The 24,382-nt window shown below is 39.6% G+C and overlaps 1 protein-coding gene across 3 annotated transcripts in view; it reads right to left on the reverse strand.

The window, feature by feature from the left end:
* The window catches only part of fbxw7 (F-box and WD repeat domain containing 7), a 349,039-nt gene that overhangs the window by 207,365 nt on the left and 117,292 nt on the right, over positions 1–24,382 (reverse strand). For 2 of the 3 annotated variants that reach the window (XM_061881245.1, XM_061881244.1), the window contains 2 exons: positions 23,819–24,085; positions 23,228–23,746 (listed from right to left, as the gene is read on the reverse strand). In XM_061881245.1, coding sequence (XP_061737229.1) covers positions 23,228–23,746; positions 23,819–24,016 — 717 coding nt within the window. In that variant the 5' untranslated portion in view covers positions 24,017–24,085. The remainder of the gene's footprint in view (positions 1–23,227; positions 23,747–23,818; positions 24,086–24,382) is intronic. The other variant, XM_061881246.1, reaches the window with a different exon arrangement.

Consider the following 24,382-nt stretch of genomic DNA (forward strand, 5'->3'; position numbering starts at 1 on the left):
TTTAAGTCCAGTCTAGGGTTGTCTCCATACCAATATTTTGGTACCGGTACCAAAATGTATTTGGATACTTATCTAAATAAAGGGGACCACAAAAAATGTCATTATTGGCTTCATTTTAACAAAACATCTTAGGGTACATTAAACATGTTTATTATTTTACCATGAATTTATTAACGTGGACCCCGACTTAAACAAGTTGAAAAACTTATTGGGGTGTCACCATTTAGTGGTCAATTGTACGGAATATGTACTGTACTGTGCAATCTACTAATAAAAGTATCAATCAATCAATCAATTGCAATTTAGTCCTTAAATATAATGTTGAACATACTAGACAACTTGTCTTTTAGTAGTAAGTAAACAAACAAAGATTCCTAATTTGACAACCAGACAATTAAACAAGGCGACACGGTAAAAAATCTGTGTATTATCTTCCACCCAACTCTCTCCTTTGAGGCACACATTAAGAGTGTTACTAAAACGGCCTTCTTTCATCTCCATAATATCGCTAAAATCTGTTCTATTTTGTCCACTAGCGACGCCGAGATCATTATCCATACGTTCGTTACGTCTCGTCTCCATTACTGTAACCAATTATTTTGGGGTCTCCCCATGTCTAGCATTAAAAGATTACAGTTGGTACAAAATGCGGCTGCTAGACATTTTTATTTATTTTTTTTTTGCACAGTTCCGGTGGCCATGGATGAAGTGGTGGCTGTCCAGAGTCGGGACCCGGGGAGGACCGCCCGCCTGTGCATCGGTTGGGGACATCTCTGTGCTGCTGACCTGTCTCAGCTTAGAATGGTCTCCTGCTGGCCTCTCACTATTATGTTAGATCCACTATGGACTGGACTCACTATTATGTTAGATCCACTATGGACTGGACTCTCACTATTATGTTAGATCCACTATGGACTGGACTCTCTATTATGTTAGATCCACTATGGACTGGACTCACTATTATGTTAGATCCACTATGGACCGGACTCAAATTATGTTAGATCCACTATGGACTGGACTCTCACACTATTATGTTAGATCCACTATGGACTGGACTCACTATTATGTTAGATCCACTATGGACTGGACTCTCACACTACTATGTTAGATCCTCTATGGACTGGACTCTCACACTATTATGTTAGATCCACTATGGACTGGACTCTCACACTATTATGTTAGATCCACTATGGACTGGAATCACTATTATGTTAGATCCACTATGAACCGGACTCTCACACTATTATTTTAGATCCACTATAGACTGGACTCTTACAATATTATGTTAGAACCACTATGGACTGGACTCTCACTATTTTGTTAGATCCACTATGGACTGGACTCACACTATTGTGTGAGATAAACTATGGACAAGACTCTCACACTATTACGGTATGTTAGATCCACTATGGACTGGACTCTCACACTATTATGTTAGATCCACTATGGACTGGAATCTCACTATTATGTTAGATCCACTATGGACTGGACTCTCACAATATTATGTTAGATCCACTATGGACTGGACTCTCACACTATTATGTTAGATCCAATATGAGCTGGACTCTCACTATTATGTTAGATCCACTATGGACTGGACTCTCACACTATTATGTTAGATCCACTATGGACTGGACTCTCACACTATTATGTTAGATCCACTATGGACTGGACTCTCACTATTATGTTAGATCCACTATGGACTGAACTCTCACTATTATGTTAGATCCACTATGGACTGGACTCTCACACTATTATGTTAGATCCACTATGGACTGGACTCTCTCACTATTATGTTAGATCCACTATGGACTGGACTTTCACACTATTATGTTAGATTTACTATGGACTGGAGTCTCACACAGAAAAAGTAAGAGTTTATTAAGGAGTGCTTATTGGACTCTGTTGCGCTGATATGCCCGGAGAAGAGGGGCGCATTTGAGAACGTGTCACTCTACCAACGCACTGTAATGAGGATGGTTGAGACCATCGCTGGAAACTTGTAGCTTCAGCTGAAGAACATAACAACCAACTTTGACTGTTTTTCGCTGGCTTTGGATGAGAGCTGCAATGTACGTGACACCGCCCAGCTGCTCATATTCTTACGTGAGATAACTGCAGACTTTCAAATCGCGGAGGAGCTGGCAGCCATGCAGTCAATTAAAGGGACAATCACAGGTAATGACTTGTTCACCGAGGTAAATGTGTGTTTGGGCATGTTAGGACTGAAATGGGACAAGCTGGCAGGTGTGACAACAGATGGATGTCCAAGTCTGACAGGTATGTTGAGGGTCAATTTGACCATTTTCCGTTTTTGTGTTTATCAAAGTACTGGGTATCCTTTCTTTTTCTTGCTGAAATTTGGTGACTTTTCCTCAACTAGGGTCATGAACTGGTGTGTAAAATCTGGACACTGTGTTGAGTAGTGGAATGTCTTGCAGAGTTTGTATACAAAGATGATGTTGCGGGTCATTTTGACCCATGCACTTTAATGTGGGTAAATAGCCAAAATAAACAAGTCTCTTTGATGTACTTTTTAATTTTATGTACATTTTTTGTATTTTGATTGCCTCTGAGACCCAGAGCCAGGTGTGTGAAGAGAGGGAACTTTCTCAAACTTGTCCTTGTCTCTGTTCTCATGTCATCTCTTTGACAAACTCACCAAAAATGAGCTCCAGAAGGATGACATCTGAGGAGACAAGGACAAGTGTGAGAAAGTTCCCTCTCTTCACACACCTGGCTCTGGGTCTCAGAGACAATCAAAATACAAACAATTGTAAAAAGTACATCAAGGAGACATGTTTATTTTTGGATCTGAACAGCTATTTACCCACATTAAAGCGCCTGGGTCAAAATGACTCGCAACATCATCTTTTTATACAAACTCTGCACAAACGTTCCACTACACAACAAAGTGTCCAGATTTACACACCAGTTCATGACCCTAGATGAGGAAAAGTCACCAGATTTCAGCAAGAAAAAGAAAGGATAACCAGTACTTTGACCAACACAAAAATTGAAATGGGTCAAATTGACCCTTAACATAATACAATTGGAATAAAAAATGAATTGTATGTCACTTTTCTAAATGTTTATATAACCTGAAATAAAATTGTTATCGGTTTAACCTGTTTTCTTGACTGTTTTGAGTGCACTTACACAGTATGGGTCAAAACGACCCGCAACATAATCAATGTCATTTTTTCCCAACATAATACAAGGGTTAAGAGGACGCAGGATAAAGTGACAGAAATTGACATTTTTGCATTGTATTATACATCAGGAAGTTTTGTGTAAGACAAGTGTTAAAAATAAAACCATCAAAAGCAATCTGCTTTTGTAAAAAAGTTAGGTTAAATTAAATTATTATTATTATTATTAATTATTATTATTATTATTTATCTTACGGTACAATCCAAAATTGATATTGAGCAAAATTTAATTTAAATATTGCCGATGTGGAAAAATGAATTGCCCACCCCTGGTTTATGAGTTCCAAGCTGGGTCATCGAACCAATGAATACTGTATTTGGGTTCTAGGGATGCAAACCTGCAAATCAAGATTGTTATGTCATCCAGCTCACAAACAGTGTTTTAATGATAGCGCTGACCAAGAAATCTATATTTCACTATGACAGGTGTGATTTTAATGATTTTGAAAACTAACTTTCTCAAAAATATCAGTTTTGTTTTGCCTTTTTGACAAATCCATTGCGCCGAAATTGCTTCAATGATGACAAATGACAGGAAAATAGTTGTATGTTGAAAAGGAACAGAGTGGGCGATGACTTTCCCTCTTGAATGTTTGAAAACAGCATCACAAAAAAAAAGAATCCGTGCGCTAAACCTCGGTGCTGTTCTCTGTCATCTGCCATTGTTTGAGGAGGATTACGGCGCCACAACATCTCTCACAGCAGATTATAGGGCCTCTGGACGCCATTGTGGCTGCCTCCACCCAACACGGCTTTTAAAAGTATGTTCAGCACAAATGGTGCACGCCACCGCCTTATTGGCAGCTGTTCAGGCTGAGCGCATTGGACTGAAAGCAGACACAATCGGCCTGCTACTAGACCAGTTGACCTACAAGATTAGTAGGGATGCACCGAAATGAAAATTTGTGGCTGAAGCCGAAGCCGAATAAAATGTAAACGCTTGGCCGAAGGCCGAATACTGAATACCGAATAATGAAAGCAGCTTTTCAAAAAAAATTTAATATTGCATAAATAGCCTAGAATACATTTTTAGACATGTTTTTTAAATAAAGTAATTTTTTATTGAATATTGACGTTTTTTTTAATATTCCAGTAGCCTTTGCTTTTCCAAAAAAGCACAAAGTTTTTCATTTATAATAGGCCTTCAAACAAAACATGCATTCCAAAAAAAAAAGTGCATTAAAGTGGATAAACCCACAACAAATGAATTATTGTCCTTTTGGCAAAAGTCTGCTTAGCCACAGTAGATACGCTAATAATGTAAACTAGGGATGCACCGGAATGAAAATTTGTGGCCGAAGCCGAATAAAACTTAAACGCTTGGCCGAAGGCCGAATACCGAATAATGAATGCAGTTTTTAACATTTTTTTTTATATTTCATAAATAGCCTAGAATAAATATTTAGACATGTTTTTCAAATAAAGTAATTTTTTATTGAATATTGACATTTTTTTAATATTCCAGTAGCCTTTGCTTTTCAAAAAAAAAGCACAAAGTTTTTTTTTTTATTAGGCCTTCAAACAAAACATGCATTCCAAAAAAAAAAAGTGCATTAAAGTGGATAAACCCACAACAAATGAATTATTGTCCTTTTGGCAAAAGTCTGCTTAGCCACAGTAGATATGTTAATAATGTAAACAAAATGCTCAAGTAAATCTAAATTAAGTGTGTGCTTGTAACCTCATACACTTATACAGGTAGCCTACACAACAGGCTAATAATGTAAACAGAGGCCCCACTAAATCTCAATAAGTGTGTGCTTGTAACCTCATACACTTATACAGGTACACAACATATCCCAACGTCACCGCACGTTGGTTGATTGCGTCACCGCGTCCAAAAATTGCGTCACACGCCACTATTCGGTCTTGTTTTTAACTCATTCCACCGAAGGCCGAATGTGGCTTTTTTTGCCATATTCGGCTGAATATATTCGGTTACCGATTAATCGGTGCATCCCTAATGTAAACAGAAGGCTCAAGTAAATCTCAATTAAGTGTGTGCTTGTAACCTCATACACTTATACAGGTAGCCTACACAACAGGCTAATAATGTAAACAGAGGACCCACTAAATCTCAATAAGTGTGTGCTTGTAACCTCATACACTTATACAGGTACACAACATATCCCAACGTCATTGCACGTTGGTTGATTGATTGCGTCACCGCGTCCAAAAATTGCGTCACACGCCACTATTCGGGCTTGTTCTTAACTCATTCCACCGAAGGCCGAATGTGGCTTTTTTTGCCATATTCGGCCGAATATATTCGCTTACCGATTAATCGGTGCATCCCTAATGTAAACAGAAGGCTCAAGTAAATCTCAATTACGTGTGTGCTTGTAACCTCATACACTTATACAGGTAGCCTACACAACAGGCTAATAATGTAAACAGAAGGCTCAAGTAAATCTCAATTAAGTGTGTGCTTGTAACCTCATACACTTATACAGGTAGCCTACACAACAGGCTAATAATGTAAACAGAAGACCCACTAAATCTCAATAAGTGTGTGCTTGTAACCTCATACACTTATACAGGTACACAACATATCCCAACGTCACCGCGTCACTGCACGTTGGTTGATTGCGTCACCGCGTCCAAAAATTGCGCCACACGCCACTATTCGGGCTTGTTCTTAACTCATTCCACCAAAGGCCGAATGTGGCTTTTTTTGCCATATTCGGCCGAATATATTCGGTTACCGATTAATCGGTGCATCCCTAATGTAAACAGAAGGCTCAAGTAAATCTCAATTAAGTGTGTGCTTGTAACCTCATACACTTATACAGGTAGCCTACACAACAGGCTAATAATGTAAACAGAGGCCCCACTAAATCTCAATAAGTGTGTGCTTGTAACCTCATACACTTATACAGGTACACAACATATCCCAACGTCACTGCACGTTGGTTGATTGCGTCAACGCGTCAAAAAATTGCGTCACACGCCACTATTCGGCCTTCTTTTTAACTCATTCCACCTAAGGCCGAATGTGGCTTTTTTTGCCATATTCGGCTGAATATATTCGGTTACCGATTAATCGGTGCATCCCTAATGTAAACAGAGGCCCCACTAAATCTCAATTAAGTGTGTGCTTGTAACGTCATACACTTATACAGGTACACAACACAACAGGCTAATAATGTAAACAGCACACACACAATGTAAAGAGCACACATCAGATAAATACAGTCTGCTCGGTATCGTGTTACGGGCCTCAATGTTCTCCATGAGTCTCCGAAAGCCAATGTCCTCCACAACACTAAACGTTTGATCATCCAAAGCCATAAACTCCATGACCTTCTTTGTAATTCCGTTTGCTTTGGCACTGTCAGTCGCAAACTTTTGCGTCCTCTCAAAGACGTCGGCCACGAGGCACCTCCTCGAGACAGTTTGGCTGAACATTCGTTGCAAACTGCAATACTTTTGTCAATTTCCGACACTTTACAATATCTCCACACTGCTGACATTTTTCCAAAGGCGCCGGGTTACAACGTCACCGCACGTTGGTTGATTGCGTCACCGCGTCCAAAAATTGCGTCATACACCACTATTTGGCCTTGCATTTAACTCATTCCACCGAAGGCCGAATGTGGCTTTTTTTTGCCATATTCGGCCAAATATATTCGGTTACCTATTATTCGGTGCACCCCTAAACATTAGTGACATAGTAGGAGGGTAGAACCATTATTTCTTGTGCATAAGCCACAAGAGGACGGGCTATAAGGTAGACCTGTACAGTACTACAGTACTAATAAAGTCATGAATTGAAAAAGGTACTACACTGCTTTTGAAAAATACCGGTACCTAGGGCCGGGCGATATGGTATTTTTTTTTTAAATATTTCTATATTTTTTATGCCATATCGTGATACACCATATATATCTGGATATTTTGCTTTGGCCTTGAATGATGCATATAATCACAGCAGTGTGATGATTCTATGTGTCTACATCAGGGGCCACCAACCTTTTTGAAACCAAGAGCTATTCTTGGGTACTGATTAATGCGAAAGGCTACCAGTTTGATACACACTTAAGTAAATTGTATTTCTGTCTGTCGTTCCGTCGTACATTTTTTTTCCTGTTACGGAAGGTTTTTTGGTAGAGAATAAATGATGAAAAAAAACACTTAATTGATTGGTTTAAAATAGGAGAAAACACAAAAAAAATTAAAATTACATTTTGAAACATAGTTTATCTCCAATTTCGACTCTTTAAAATTCAAAATTCTATTGAAAAAAGAAGAGAAAAACTAGCTAATTTGAATCTTTTTGAAAAAATAAAAAAAAAAGAATTTATGCAACATGATTAGTAATTTTTCCTGATTAAGATTAATTTTAGAATTTTGATGACATGTTTTAAATAGTTTAAAATCCAAACTGCACTTTGTTAGAATATATAACAAATTGGACCAAGCTATATTTCTAACAAAGACAAATCATTGTTTCTTCTAGATTTTCCAGAACAACATTTTTTAAATAAATTCAAAATACTTTGAAATAAGTGAAGTGAAGTATATTTATATAGCGCTTTTTCTCTAGTGACTCAAAGCGCTTTACATAGTGAAACCCAATATCTAAGTTACATTTAAACCAGTGTGGGTGGCACTGGGAGCAGGTGGGTAAAGTGTCTTGCCCAAGGACACAACGGCAGTGACTAGGATGGCAGAGGCGGGAATCGAACCTGCAACCCTCAAGTTGCTGGCACGGCCACTCTACCAACCGAGCTAAACATATAAGACTTAAATTTGATTCCACATATTTTTTAATTTGTCAGAATATATTTTCTTAATTTTAATCATAATAAGTTCGAAGAAATATTTCACAAATATTCTTCTTCAAAAAAACAGAAGCTAAAATGAAGAATTAAATTAAAATGTATTTATTATTCTTTACAATAAAAAATAAATTTAATTGAACATTGATTTAAATTGTCAGGAAAGAAGAGGAAGAAATTTAAACGGTAAAAAGGTATATGTGTTTAAAAATTCTAAAATCATTTTTAAAGTTGTATTTTTTCCCTAAAATTGTCTTTCTGAAAGTTTTAAGAAGCAAAGTAAAAAAATAAATGTATTTATTTTATACAAGTAAAGACCAAGTCTTTAAAATATTTTCTTGGATTTTCAAATTCTATTTGAGTTCTGTCTCTCGTAGAATTCAAAATGTCGAGCAAAGCGAGACTAACTTGCTAGTAAATAAATACAATTTAAAAAATAGAGGCAGCTCACTGGTAAGTGCTGCTATTTGAGCTATTTTTAGAACAAGCCAGCGGGCGACTCATCTGGTCCTTACGGGCGACCTGGTGCCCGCGGGCACCGCGTTGTAGGGATGTCCCGATCCAGGTTTTTGCATTTCCGATTCGATACCAATACTGGCCGATACTGGCCTATCCGAGCATGTATTAAAGTTTAAAGTTATTTAGCCTACTTAGTTGTCAGATTCATGCTGAAAAGGATTTTAGTACTCTTGATAACAACTAGCCAGCTAAATTAGGTGAGTTTGAATATACACAATAGTTGGTATTCAAGGATAAACACAAAATATAAAAAATGATACATGACAAACAGAAATGGCATCATTAAACAGTAAAAAAGTGAACAGTATAAAGTGCAAATAATGCTGTAAATATTATTAAAAAAAGCAAAATACATAACCTGAGTGGGATACAATGTCTATAACTCAGCCTCAATACTTGCTCTTGAACAAGTGTAAACTTGAAAAAAAAAAAATATATATATACATATATATATATATATATATATATATATATATATCTACACACTTCCTTCAATTGTTTGCCCCAGTCAGGGGGGGCAAACAATTGAAGTCCAAGCATAATGGGGAGATTATTTCTAACAAAGACGAGCACTTCAAGATGCTCATGTGTCAGCCTGCTCCTGTGTTCATCTATGATGAGTGCTAAAAAGCCTCTCACTCGCAAGAGTCATTAAAATGTCTTCCCACTTTACCACCACGCTTGACTTTATTGTGGCATGTTTTGCACTCCACCTCTTCATCTTTTTCGTTTTGTAGGATAAAATAATCCCACACAGCTGACATTTTTACCGTAACTTTTAATTCACACGGCCGTCTGAATGGTAAGAATCCAGACCTGTGGATATTTTGAAGGTGTTCTGGAAAATGCGGAACGAAGTTTAGGGAGCAGCAGAAGAGTGGAATGTATTATTTAAATCGGTGTGTTGGAAAAGACGGACCGGAGTTTTTTTAAAAACTGGATCTGGATCGGCATTTTCCCATGCCTTGCCAATACGCATTTTTTGGCAAATATCGGCGGCCGATCCGATCCAAATATCGAATCGGGACAACCCTACCGCGTTGGTGACCCCTGGACTATGGATTGCAGAAGTAAAAAGATCATTGCTGCTTGAAAATAATGTGCTGTCTCATAAAAGGATAAAGTCATGTAGAGTCCAAATAACAACCTTGCAATAGCTTCTTAATTCAGGTTGCAGGCAGATAAAACCATTCAGCTTGTCACCAACATTATGGATGGTAAAAAAGTAACATTAACATCTCCATCTGATAAGCAATAACCAATCAATAACCCACCCAATCCTCTTCTTGGCCAAATAGGAAGTCTAATCACTGAGCCGTGTCCTGCTCATTTGTGGGCGGGCCATCAAAACACTTTGAGAAGCCATAGAAAAAAAATCAATAACATTTTTTCAAATGTTATATTTATTTTACTTGGCCTTGGGGTCCAAGTTGAGTCCACGAAGAGACAAAGTACTTGAACAAGCTTGCTCAGTGGTGTGCTACAGAATGTCCCAGACCTAAGAGGATAACGAGGAGACAAGACAGGAACGTTGGGACAGTAGCTACTGAAAATATGCTTTAGTGGCTACTATGCATGCTAATGTGCTCCATCCCCTGTGTGCTGCGTGTGGGGAGAAGACGTTCCAACTTCTGTCCTTTTGGAGTGAAGTTCAAAGGAACTTGTCAATACTTTGTGGCCATTCCCATTTCATTACGTGAGTAAGACTGGGTTTTTGAGCAAGGTGAAAAGACAATGCGGGCTTCACGGTGGCAGAGGGGTTAGTGCGTCTGCCTCACAATACGAAGTTCCTGCAGTCCTGGGTTCAAATCCAGGCTCGGGATCTTTCTGTGTGGAGTTTGCATGTTCTCCCCGTGAATGCGTGGGTTCCCTCCGGGTACTCCGGCTTCCTCCCACTTCCAAAGACATGCACCTGGGGATAGGTTGATTGGCAACACTAAATTGGCCCTAATGTGTGAATTTGAGTGTGAATGTTGTCTGTCTATCTGTGTTGGCCCTGCAATGAGGTGGCGACTTGTCCAGGGTGTACCCTGCCTTCCGCCCGATTGTAGCTGAGATAGGCGCCAGCGCCCCCCGCGACCCCGAAAGGGAATAAGCGGTAGAAAATGGATGGATGGAAAATACAATGCACCCGTCACTCACACTTCACCATCTTTATTTTGGAAAGCAAAGTCCCAAATTTGTACCGATGATATTTGTTTTAGATGTTTTGTACAGTTTTCATTCGATATTTAGTTTTTCACTGTTTTATACTTCAGTGCATGGCAATACTGTTAAATTACAGAGGAACTCTTTTTTTTTGTTGCCTGTCATTCACAATCCTTATTTTTTATAATTTGTAAAAATACGTTAAGTACAAGGGAGTACTTCTACAGCGCCATTCAAGCCCTCTATAAAAACAGCCAAAAATACTCAATTTACATCTTGTGACCTTAACCAAGTGTTAGCAAATATTGTTATTAAAAGTGCTAGCTATTTTTAGGGTCATCGTGATCACAAAGCCGCTCACTGTTATATTGACACTCTGAGCTGCTGCATCGCCTCTGAGTTGGCAAAAGTAAATTCTAGTTTATAATTCATGCCTCTAACCTGGATAGTAAAAGGTAGTGGACATAAACCGAGAAGTTGGTCAACTTTAACGTTCAACTTATACCCACAGATGGCGAGAAAGACATGAAAAGACGCTCGTGTGTGGCATGTTTTGTTTTTATATCTGCATGGGGATTATTCAGTTCAGTTGTTATGATTAATTCTTCATCTAAACCAGAAGATATTCACATCCCATCACACAGCATACCAGTGAGATCAGACATTGTTCAGTAAGTGCTTGTTTAAATAAGTTCGTAGTTTGCAAATCTTGATTAGCACTTAGCATTACTGCTACTTGCTGGATCTGATTACCCTCAGCTTCTGAAACTTGAAGCTCCTCCTCTGTATATTCAAGCTCAAAAATATAAAGTTCTGGAACATCATTTTTCCAAAAGAAATCGTTGTCTCTCATGAAGTCTGCCATGATTAGTAGTGTTGCTGTTAAAGGGAAAAGCAAACATTGTGATGTGTTTGTTCAATTAATACACCACTGTAATTATAAAATGAGCAAAACAGGTACATAATAAACAGTCAAACTGTAAATAGATGGAATTGATATTGAAAGGGTTTCTGAACTTAGATTTTCAAGAGTGATAATGGATGACGGTCTGACATGGAAATCTCATATTGCACATGTCCGAAAAAAATGTCTAAGAGTATTTTGATATTAAACAAGGTAAAATATGTGTTAGATTATGGGGCAATGCGTATATTGTATTTTGCACTTATATTGCCATATATCAGCTACTTTGGGGAAGTGCGGGGAAACACTATGGGGCGGCATAGCTCGGTTGGTAGAGTGGCCGCGTCAGCAACTTGAGGGTTGCAGGTTCGATTCCCGCTTGTGCAATCCTAGTTACTGCCGTTGTGTCCATGGGCAATACACTTTACCCACCTGCTCCCAGTGCCCCCCACACTGGTTTAAAAATGTAACTTAGATATTGGGTGTCACTATGTAAAGCGCTTTGAGCCACTTGAGAAAAGCGCTATATAAATATAATTCACTTCCCTTCACATATAAGAGGAACATAAAGGCATTTTATCAACTACAGAAAATAGTTATAAGGATTATTCATGAAGTAGATTACTTCATGAATATTTATTAATTCTGGTCTATTGGAACTTCAGGAGCTAGTAAAGCTACAGATATTGTGTAGGGTTTCTGAACATTACCTGCAAATTTCCCAAAAATGTTTGTCATCACTTCTGAGAATACAAGGCATAGAAGAAAAGGTCATTTCAAACAGCAATATTCAAGGACAACTTTAAAACAAATGTGTACATCAGTGGTGGGGGTGAAATTGTGGAATTCTCTTTACAATGAGATAAAAGACTGTAAAAATGTATTCCAAAAGATAAAATACATAAATATAGAACAACAAACATATGGACAGCCATAAGTGTTTACATTTTGCTTTTTATTTATTACTTTACTTATTTTTTTGTCTGGTTTTGTATTTGCTTTGTATCATTCCGTGAGATGGATATTGTTAATATTTTTTCCTCTGTTTGGTTTATACTTTATGAAGTTTTGCACTTGTTGTGTTTTTGGATTGTTTCATTACATTTGGATGTATTTGTTGGTTTAAATGATATCCATGAAGTAAGACTATGTATTATGTCAAAGGGGGCAGGAAACTATAAGATTTGTCATCATTCTGCTCCTTCTCAGGCATTGTTGTGTGAATTTAAAATTGGATAATTGAGGTATAATTGTCTATCGATCAAAGATGCACATCAATGAAGGATATAAACAAAAATGAATGAATTAATTAATTAATATATGTTCTCATGCATGTGTCTGATAATAAATGACATATTAATATTACTATTGCCTTTATATAAAAAGTCGATGGAGGTTTTTGAATGTTTAAAAGTGCTTGTAGGCGAAACAGAGTGGCTCCCAATGGCTCCATTGTCAGCTGACTTTTTATTTGCGACTTAGAATGCTTCAAAAAAGAAACATGTGTTCTTGTCTCATATAAAGATTGTGAATGAAATAAAAAGGAAAAAGTGCATTTCTCTTTTAAGCTGTGGAGTACACTAATCTCACTTGTTTACCACCTGTTCGTCACAGATTTGACAGCAACCGGCCAGTATAAAAAATCAACACACACACAAACTAACTAAGGTTTTTTATATATATATATATATATATATATATATATGTATACATATATATATATATGTCTCCCCCTGGTGGAGGAAGGACATAACGTAGGGCAGGCAAGGGTCACCAACCTTTTGAAACCAGGAGCTACTTCTTGGGTACTGATTAATGCGAAGGGCTACCAGTTTGATACACACTTAAATAAATTGCCAGAAATAGCCAATTTGCTCAATTTACCTTTAATAAATATATATCATATACATAAAAAAATGGGTATTTCCGTCTGTCATTCCGTCGTACATTTTTTTTCCTTTTACGGAAGGTTTTTTGTAGAGAATAAATGATGAAAAAAACACTTAATTGAACGGTTTAAAAGACGAGAAAACACGATGGAAATGAAAATAAAATTTTGAAACATAGTTTATCAATCAATCAATCAATGTTTATTTATATAGCCCTAAATCACAGGTGTCTCAAAGGGCTGCACGAACCACAACGGCATCCTCGGTAAGGCCCATATAAGGGCAAGGAAAAACTCACCCCAGTGGGACGTCGGTGACAGTGACTATGAAAAACCTTGGAGTGGACTGCATATGTGGGCAACCCGCCCCCCAGGGTAAAGACTCATTGAGATTAAAATCTCTTTTTCACGAGCGATCTGACAAAAAGGGTGGCACAAACAAAGTTACAATAATAATTACAACAAGGTAATGTTGTCCCGATATAGAGATGTCCGATAATGGCTTTTTTGCCGATATTCCCCAATTCTTAATTACCGATTCCGATACCAACCGATACCGATATATACAATCGTGGAATTAACACGTTATTATGCCTAATTTTGTTCTTCAATTTCGAATCTTTAAAATTCAAAATACAACCGAAAAAAAGAAGAGAAAAACTAGCTAATTCGAATATTTTTGAAATAATAAAAAAAAAAAATGTATGGATCATCATTAGTAATTTTTCCTGATTAAGAATAATTTTAGAATTTTGATGACATGTTTTAAATAGGTTAAAATCCAATCTGCACTAGACCAAGCTATATTTCTAACAAAGATAAATCATTATTTCTTCTAGATTTTCCAGAACAAAAATTGTAAAAGAAATTCAAAAGCCTTTGAAATAAGATTTATACTTGATTCTACAGATTTTCTAGATTTGCCTAAATATTTTTTTTTAATTTTAATTACAATAAGTTTGAAAAAATATTTCACAAATATTCTTCGTTGAAAAAACAGAAGCTAAAATGAAAAATTAAATTAAAATTAATTTATTATTATTTACAATAAAAACAATAAATTTACTTGAACATTGATTTAAATTGTCAGGAAAAAAGAGGAAGGAATTTAAAAGGTAAAAAGGTATGTGTTTTAAAATCCTAAAATCATTTTTAAGGTTGTATTTTTTCTCTAAAATTGTCTTTCTGAAAGTTTTAAGAAGCAAAGTAAAAAAAAAAAATTATTTAAACAAGTGAAGACCAAGTCTTTCAAATATTTTCTTGGATTTTCAAATTCTATTTGAGTTTTGTCTCTCTTAGAATTAAAAATGTCAGACCCGCTTGCTAGTAAATAAATACAATTTAAAAAATAGAGGCAGCTCACTGGTAAGTGCTGCTATTTGAGCTATTTTTTAGAACAGGCCGGCGGATGACTCATCTGGTCCTTACTACCTGGAGCCCGCGGGCACCGTGTTGGTGACCCCCTGACGTAGGGCAACAAAAAAACAACATGTCCTTAAAAAGTAGGCTGCTGTGTTGAGAAAGGAGTGTGTCAGCAGACTAATGGAGGTGCTTTCAGCCACTCATATATTTTAGTAATAGCGAGAGCATGACAACACCCGTCTTTTGTAGTCCCTGAGTGTCGAGGCCGGGGTGCGGGAGCCGCCACCTACAGCAATCAGGCTGCCTCTTTCATGGGTAGCAAAAAAACATTTGGAGTGTGGCGATGGCTGCAAATAAAAAGGCTGGCAGTGAATGTGCTGCTGGGTGACAATTAAGCTTTTAAGTGCATGGAGATTTTTGCCTATTTCTACATTTTTAGGCGTACATTATTCACTCCATGTTAAGAAGGCTCTCGTTGGAAGTGGGAACGCAGAGAAGGAGTGTCAGCACGGTTTTAACCTTGAGCCATTAAGTGCCGATTAGCACAATTGTGTCTTTCTATATGTGACAGTGCAGTAAGAGTGGTGTGTTTAGCCCATTCAGGGACATTCACACCTAGATGCAAACCACGGACGTGCGCTGACCTTTATACCAGAATATGTTTGTGTTTGTTTAACTTAAATTAATATCCTCTATTCCAGTGTTTTTCAACCACTGTGCAGCGGCAGACTAGTGCGCCATGAGATACAGTCTGGTGTGCCGTGGGAGATTATGTATTTTTAAATATTTTTTGCAAACCAGTAATTATAGTTTGCAAATAATATGTTATTGTTGTCGGTAAAAAATCTGGGTATTATCTTCGACCCAACTCTCTCCTTTGAGGCACACATTAAAAGCGTTACTAAAACGGCCTTCTTTCATCTCCGTAATATCGCTAAAATTCCCTCCATTTCGTCCAATAAATACGCCGAGATCATTATCCATGTGTTTGTTACGTCTCGTCTCGATTACTGTAACGTATTATTTTGGGGTCTCCCCATGTCTAGCATTAAAAGATTACAGTTGGTACAAAATGCGGCTGCTAGACTTTTGACAAGAACAAGAAAGTTTGATCACATTACGCCTGTACTGTATATACCTTTATATACATATATACATACATATATACCTATACTGTATATACCTTTATATACATATATACATACATATATACCTGTACTGGCTCACCTGCACTGGCTTCCTGTGCACTTAAGATGTGACTTTAAGGTTTTACTACTTACGTATAAAATACTACACGGTCTAGCTCCGTCCTATCTTGCCGATTGTATTGTACCATATGTCCCGGTGAGAAATCTGCCTTCAAAAGACTCCGGCTTATTAGTGATTCCTAGAGCCCAAAAAAAGTATGCGGGCTATAGAGCGTTTTCCGTTCGGGCTCCAGTACTCTGGAATGCCCTCCCGGTAACAGTTCGAGATGCTACCTCAGAAAAAGCATTTAAGTCTCACCTTAAAACTCATCTGTATACTGTAGCATTTAAATAGACTTCCTTTTTAGACCAGTTGATCTGCCACTTCTTTTCTTTTTTCTCCTATGTCCCCCCCTCCCTTGTGGAGGGGGTCTGGTCTGATGACCATGGATGAAGTACTGGCTGTCCAGAGTCGAGACCCAGGATGGACCGCTCGTCGGGACCCAGCATGGACCGCTCGCCTGTATCGGTTGGGGACATCTCTACGCTGCTGATCCGCCTCCGCTTGAGATGGTTTCCTGTGGACGGGACTCTCGCTGCTGTCTTGGGTCCGCTTTGAACTGAACTCTCGCGGCTGTGTTGGAGCCACTATGGATTGAACTTTCACAGTATCATGTTAGACCCGCTCGACATCCATTGCTTTCGGTCCCCTAGAGGGGGGGGGGGTTGCCCACATCTGAGGTCCTCTCCAAGGTTTCTCATAGTCAGCATTGTCACTGGCGTCCCACTGGATGTGAATTCTCCCTGCCCACTGGGTGTGAGTTTTCCTTGCCCTTTTGTGGGTTCTTCCGAGGATGTCGTAGTCGTAATGATTTGTGCAGTCCTTTGAGACATTTGTGATTTGGGGCTATATAAATAAACATTGATTGATTGATTGATTGATTGATTGATTGATTGATTGAGTGTCGTGCTGTCTCGAGCTTGGCAGCGTGACCGTGTAATACTCTTCGATATCAGTAGGTGGCAGCCAGTAGCTAATTGCTTTGTAGATGTCTGAAACAGCGGGAGGCAAAGTGAGGGTAAAAAAGTATCTAATGCTTAAACCAAAAACAAACAAAAGGTTAGTGCCCCTAAGAAAAGGCATTGAAGTTAAGGGAAGGCTATGCAGAACGAAACTAAAACTGAACTGGCTACAAAGTAAACAAAAACAGAATGCTGGACGACAGCAAAGACTTACTGTGGAGCAAAGACGGCGTCCACAATGTAAATCCGAATCGACAATCGACAATGTCCCCACAAAGAAGGATAAAAACAACTGAAATATTTTTGATTGCTAAAAACAAAGTAGCTGCGAGAAATATCGCTCAAAAGAAAGACATGAAACTGCTAGAGGACAGCACCAAAAAAAGAGAAAAGCCAACAAAATAGGAGCCAAGACAAGAAGTAAAACACTACACACAGAAAAACTCAAAACAAGTCATGGCGTGATGTGACAGGTGGTGACAGTACACCTACTTTGAGACAAGAGCTATATTGCTTGGTTATGCTTTAAAGCAGTGGTTCTCAACCTTTTTTCAGTGATGTACCCCCTGTGAACATTTTTTTAATTCAAGTACCCCCTAGTCAGAGCAAAGCATTTTTGGTTGACAAAAAAAGAGATAAAGAAGTAAAATACAGCACTATGTCATCAGTTTCTGATTTATTAAATTGTATAACAGTGCAAAATATTGCTCATTTGTAGTGGTCTTTCTTGAACTATTTGGAAAAAAAGATATAAAATAACTAAAAACTTGTAGAAAAATCAACAAGTGATTCAATTATAAATAAATATTTCTACACATAGAAGTAATCATCAACTTAAAGTGTCCTCTTTGGGGATTGTAATAGAGATCCATCTGGATTCATCAACTTACTTCTAAACATTTCTTCACAATAAAAGAAATCTTTAACATCAATATTTATGGAACATGTCCACAAAAAATCTAGCTGTCAACACTGAATATTGTATTGTTGCATTTCTTTTCACACTTTATGAACTTTCATGAAATTTTGTTGAAGTATTATTCAATAAATATATTTATAAAGGATTTTTGAATTGTTGCTATTTTTGGAATATTTTTAAAAAATCTCACGTACCCCTTGGCATACCTTCAAGTGCCCCCAGGGGTACACGTACCCCCATTTGAGAACCACTGCTTTAAAGTCATATCCAATAATTGCGACAATGACTTTTTACTGTCAACTGAGTTTTGTTTAATGATTTCTGCTGGTGGTGTTCCTCCGGATTTTTTCAAGTCAAAAATGTGCCTAGGCTCAAAAAAGGTAGAAAAACACTGCTCTATTCCAGAGGTGCCCACACTTTTTCAGCAGGAGAGCTACTTTTTCAATGACCAAGTCGAGAGGATCTACCTCATATTTATAAATATCATTTACATCCATCCATCCATCCATCATCTTCCGCTTATCCGAGGTCGGGTCGCGGGGGCAGCAGCCTAAGCAGGGAAGCCCAGACTTTCCTCTCACCAGCCACTTTGTCTAGCTCTTCCCGGGGGATCCCGAGGCGTTCCCAGGCCAGCCGGGAGACATAGTCTTCCCAACGTGTCCTGGGTCTTCCCCGTGGCCTCCTACCTACATCTATTTATGTATTTATTTTGCCATGTTTGTTCATGTTAAAAAGTGTACAAGATACCAGCATATTAAACACATAAATTCCTTTCTTTCATAGAGACAAGATTGTAAGTTGGTATGATTGTGATGATTTGCATTGATTGCAATCAGACTGTCGTGATGACAACTTTCACATTTTGTGATTTTACCTTGTAGAGAAGAAAAAAAAGTCCTCCTTTATGTCCAATACCACATGAAAGTGCTTGCTTTTTTTGCATTTTATTTGTCCAGCTTCCATACTCCTTTTTATATACTTTACAAGAAATACATTGGCGGCAAACTCCGTAGCTTGCTAGCTTGTGTGCACTAGCTTTCTGAGACTCTTATTTTGTTAGCACAGGCAGGATGGAGCAGGGCTTTTATTGTAAAAACAGGAACGGTGCGGTCAGTCTTTAGAGTTTTGACGGCAGGTACGGTTGAAATAAGTGTTTCAGGCCTTCCTGTCGGTCGTTTTTTCCTAATAATGAGATGACGCTGGCACCCCTCGGGTGCCGTGGATGTCAATTAAGTGACAAAAGCGACGTTTTGGTGAAGATTGGTGATGGCTATTTTTGAATGCCTGGCAGGCGATGGACTGACACACCCTTTGCCATCGACCCGTAGCTCGCGGTCCACGTATTGGCCACCCTTGCTCTATTCATTGTCAACACAGACTGCACATTAAAATAATAATAAGGATATAGTGGTTCAATGTCATAAAAACGTTATATCATGATATGAAAAAAGGTACCGAGAAGTATTTTATAAAGTTGTTATCAATTACTCCTCGATCCCCTCTGTTTTAATAAAATATTTAAAATATTTGTTTCTTAGCTTTCTGTATTTGTATTATCTGAAGCAGCACTATCTATTATCCATGACAACTTTAAAGTTACCGTATTTCCTTGAATTGCCGCCGGGTATATAGTATGCGCCTGTCTAGAATTACTGCCGGGTCAAACTCGTTTCGCTAAATAATTAGCGCATGCTTAGGATTACCGGCGGCTCAGGATTAACGCCGGGTTAAACTCGTTTCGCAAAATATTATTCTTATTAGCGCATGTCTAGAATTTCCGGCGGGTCAAACTCGTTTCGCAAAATAATTAGCATATGCCTAGAATTTCCGCCGGGTCAAACTCGTCACGTCACGAGTGACACTTCACCTGTCATCATTTTCAAAATGGAGGAGGCTGATTTCAATCATTTGAAATCACATAAAGGGAAGAAGATTAAGAGCTATTCAGTAGGAATTAAGGTCCAAGCTATTGAATATGCTAAAAAGAACAGTAAGCAGCTATGTTTTATTATTATTATTATTATTATTTAGGGACGGCGTGGCACAGTGGAAGAGTGGCCGTGCGCAACCCGAGGGTCACTGGTTCAAATCCCACCTAGTACCAACCTCGTCACGTCCGTTGTGTCCTGAGCAAGACACTTCATCCTTGCTCCTGATGGGTGCTGGTTGGCGCCTTGCATGGCAGCTCCCTCCATCAGTGTGTGAATGTGTGTGCGAATGGGTAAATGTGGAAGTAGTGTCAAAGCGCTTTGAGTACCTTGAAGGTAGAAAAGCGCTATACAAGTACAACCCATTTATCATTTATTAATATACCGTAGCTGCGTGTGTCAAATACGAGTCATTAAATGACTCCCGCCTCCTGGTGGTAGAGGGCGCTAGTGATCCTTCTTGCGACTACTCGGCTGCAGAAGAAGTGACAACAAGCAGCAAGAGTGAGCAGCGATCGTTTATTTTTTCCTCTCGCTTGCACTTTTAACATGGAGGATTACATATCTAAAATAAAACAGTTTTCCAAACTGGACTTTCAATCCAAGCAGGAGGTAATAAAGGGAAGATCTCCATCGAGACAGAGAGACTTTTAAAACTGAAGAAAGATAAGGAAGACTTTTATAAACAAGTTATCGATGCTTTTGATCAGAAGGAGCTGCGCATGGAATTCATTTATAAGTAAAGGTAAGACCATAATAACGTTTATTTTGATTAAATGTGCTTTTCATGATGGTATCCTTACATCACACTCAAATTTATAAGCACAGGCCTAAATTTACCGCATGCCTTTGGTAAACGCCGGAGTGAGAAGAGGTTTTAAATTAATTAGTGCCCCGACGGCAATTCAAGGAAATACAATAATTGGTCAAAAAAATGTTCTTTTTGCAAATCATTAATTATAATCTGCAAATAATGTGCCGTTGCTTATTGCCTGTGCTGTGTACAACTCGGCAGGGTAACCCCGTAATACTCCATGTCAATAGGTGGCAGCGGGTAGTTAATTGCTTTGTAAAAGTCAGAATGTGTCGGGTGAGACGAGGATTGTTTGTTGTGATCCCAATATGCAGACCACAGCGGGAGGCAGGATGCAGGTAAAAAGGTATGCAATGCTTTCACCAAAAATGAACAAAAGGGAAAGGGAAAGGAAAAGGCGATGGCTACGCAAAGCGAAAGTAAAATTGAACGGGCCACAAACTAAACAGAAACAACATTTTGGATGATAGCAAAACCTTACGGAGTCCACAAAGTACATCCGTACATGACATGACAATCAACAATGTCCACACAAAGAAGGATAGCAACAACATAAGTAGCCTTGCTTGCTAACACGAAGCAGGTGCGGGGAATAGCACTCAAAGGAAGATGTGAAACTGCTACAGGAAAACGCCAACAAAACAGGAAGGGCCACCAAAATAAAAGCGCAAGACCAGAACTAAAGCACTACACATAGGAAAACACCAACAAAACAGGAAGGGCCACCAAAATAAGAGCACAAGGCAAGAACTAAAGCACTACACACAGGAAAACACCAACAAAACAGGAAGGGCCAACAAAATAAGGGCGCAAGACAAGAACTAAAGCACTACACACAGGAAAACACCAACAAATTATGAAGGGCCAACAAAATAAGAGCGCAAGACAGGAACTGAAGCACTATACACAGGAAAACACCAACAAAACAGGAAGGGCCACCAAAATAAGAGCGCAAGACAAGAACTGAAGCACTACACACAGGAAAACACCAACAGAACAGGAAGGGCCACCAAAATAAGAGCGCAAGACAGGAACTAAAGCACTACACACAGGAAAACACCAACAAATTAGGAAGGGCCAACATAAATAAGAGCGCAAGACAAGAACTGAAGCACTACACACAGGAAAACACCAACAAAACAGGAAGGGCCACCACAATAACAGCGCAAGACCAGAACTAAAGCACTACACACAGGAAAACACCAACAAAATAAGAGCGCAAGACAAGAACTGAAGCACTACACACAGGAAAACACCAACAAAACCGGAAGGGCCACCACAATAACAGCGCAAGACCAGAACTAAAGCACTACACACAGGAAAACACCAACAAAACAGGAAGGGCCAACAAAATAAGAGCGCAAGACAAGAACTGAAGCACTACACACAGGAAAACACCAACAAAACAGGAAGGGCCAACAAAATAAGAGCGCAAGACAAGAACTGAAGCACTACACACAGGAAAACACCAACAGAACAGGAAGGGCCACCAAAATAAGAGCGCAAGACAGGAACTAAAGCACTACACACAGGAAAACACCAACAAATTAGGAAGGGCCAACATAAATAAGAGCGCAAGACAGGAACTAAAGCACTACACACAGGAAAACACCAACAAATTAGGAAGGGCCAACATAAATAAGAGCGCAAGACAGGAACTAAAGCACTACACACAGGAAAACACCAACAAATTAGGAAGGGCCAACAAAATAAAAGCGCAAGACAAGAACCGAAGCACTACACACAGGAGAACACCAAAAAAACAGGAAGGGCCACCACAATAACAGCACAAGACCAGAACTAAAGCACTACACACAGGAAAACACAAACAAACTCAAAATAAGGCACGAGAACCTGGTGGAGTTTCATTTAACGTTTTCTGCTGGTGGTGTGCCTCTGTATTATTTTTTTATGAAAAAAAAATATGCCTTGCCTAAAAAAAAGGTTGAAAAACATTGACGTAGACCACAAGGAAATGTTTGACATTTGGAAAAAAATCATGTATGACCCATCCATCCATCCATTTTCTACCGCTTATTCCCTTTGGGGTCGCTGGTGCCTACCTCAGCTACAATCGGGCGGAAGGCGGGGTACACCCTGGACAAGTCGCCACCTCATATATGACCCTTTAAGTCCATTTTTTGACCTCTTTACTTAAGCCTTCTTTTCTTATTGAAGGCCAGCAGGCCCTCCTGCATGGCCTCGTCAGCTCCTAAGACCACATAGAGGCCACACTGATAAAGGAAGAACATGTCATTGAAATAAAGATGCAAAAATCTCATTTAGATGTCTCGGCTGCTCGTTACCATCCGTTCATTTTCTACCGCTTGTCCCAATTGGACCTATTTCTTTATCCATATTAGTTGACTTGTATATTTTATGAAACAATTGGCAGGAGTCGTATGTGATGGAATCTAGCTGCAGAAAGGCCTAGTGTCCAGCAGAGGGCGCCACGGTTTCACCAAAGTGACCCTCAGTGCTGCAGCTCCAACTTCCTGCAGAAAAAAGGCCTCTAGGTGTTTGAGTTCAAAACAAAGCTTACCTTTTTGTTGGAAGAGCTTTGGTGTGTGCAGCCCGAGTCCAGATTGTTGGTGAGGACCGAGGCATTGTTCCTGAGGGAAGGAGACATCAGCCTTTCCTCTCCTTCCTCTTCTTCCTCCTCCTCTTCTTCGTCTTCTTCCTCCTCCTCCTCCTCCTCCTCCCGCCCACTCTCGGCCGAGTGTTCAAAATCATCGCTGTCCTGGTCCATCTCCTCCTCGTCTCCATCCTCGTCCTCCCTCCTCTGCTCCTCCCTCCCTTCGGTCCTCTCCTCCTCTTCCTCCTCCTCCTCGTGCTGGGCGCTACTGTTGTTCTCCTCCTCCTCCTCCTCCTCCTCCTCCTCTTCGTTGTCCTCCTGCAGCCTCTGCCTTTGCTCCGCCCTCCACGTCCACCTGGCTCCTTTCTCGCCTCTGTTCACCTTGTTGGGGGGGCCCTCCTCGTCCCCCCCGGGGCCGTTGCTGGCCCCCGACTCGCTGGGCGCCCACGCTTGTCCCCTGTCGACGTCCACCTGCGACGCCTCGGGCTGCCGGGACACGGAAAGACAAAGAATGTTGAAAAGTTCCATTGGAGTAGAAATCAGCTGCGTGCGACTCACCCTCACCCTCGGTCGCAGCTGCTCCGCCTCCTCCACCACCCGGTTCATGTGCTCATCCTCGTCGGCCTCCTCCGCCGCCGCCTGCTGCTGCTGCTGCGGTGCCCGGGCCGTGGAGGAGGCGTTACCTCTCACCGCCGGACCCCCCGGCCCCCGACTCCGCCTGCTGCTGCTGCCCCCCGACAGCAGATCCTGGTTCATTTCCAAAAGCCAGCTTGCTACCTCCTGGACCTTCGCTAAGCTGTCTGAGGAGGAGAAGGTCTTGACATGCTGCAAGGAAAGCAAAACACATATATATTCATTAAATGAAAGAAAATGTGTTGCACCGTATTTATACAGCGGAACCTCCATTTCCAAACCCCTCTATTGGCAAACTTTTCCATTGACAAACTTTTAGCTTGAGCCTGCGTGTGCAAACCCTTCATTCATTCATTCATTTCATGTCCCGCCTGCATGCAAATAGTACACACATAATTAGGGACCGAATGTCCCTTTGGGACAGTGGACCCTATTGTATTTCTAAGGTTTTATTATTATTATACCGCCGCCTCTTTGAGCTGTAATTTG

Source organism: Nerophis ophidion, linkage group LG20, assembly GCF_033978795.1.
Source record: "Nerophis ophidion isolate RoL-2023_Sa linkage group LG20, RoL_Noph_v1.0, whole genome shotgun sequence".
Lineage (NCBI taxonomy): Eukaryota > Metazoa > Chordata > Actinopteri > Syngnathiformes > Syngnathidae > Nerophis > Nerophis ophidion.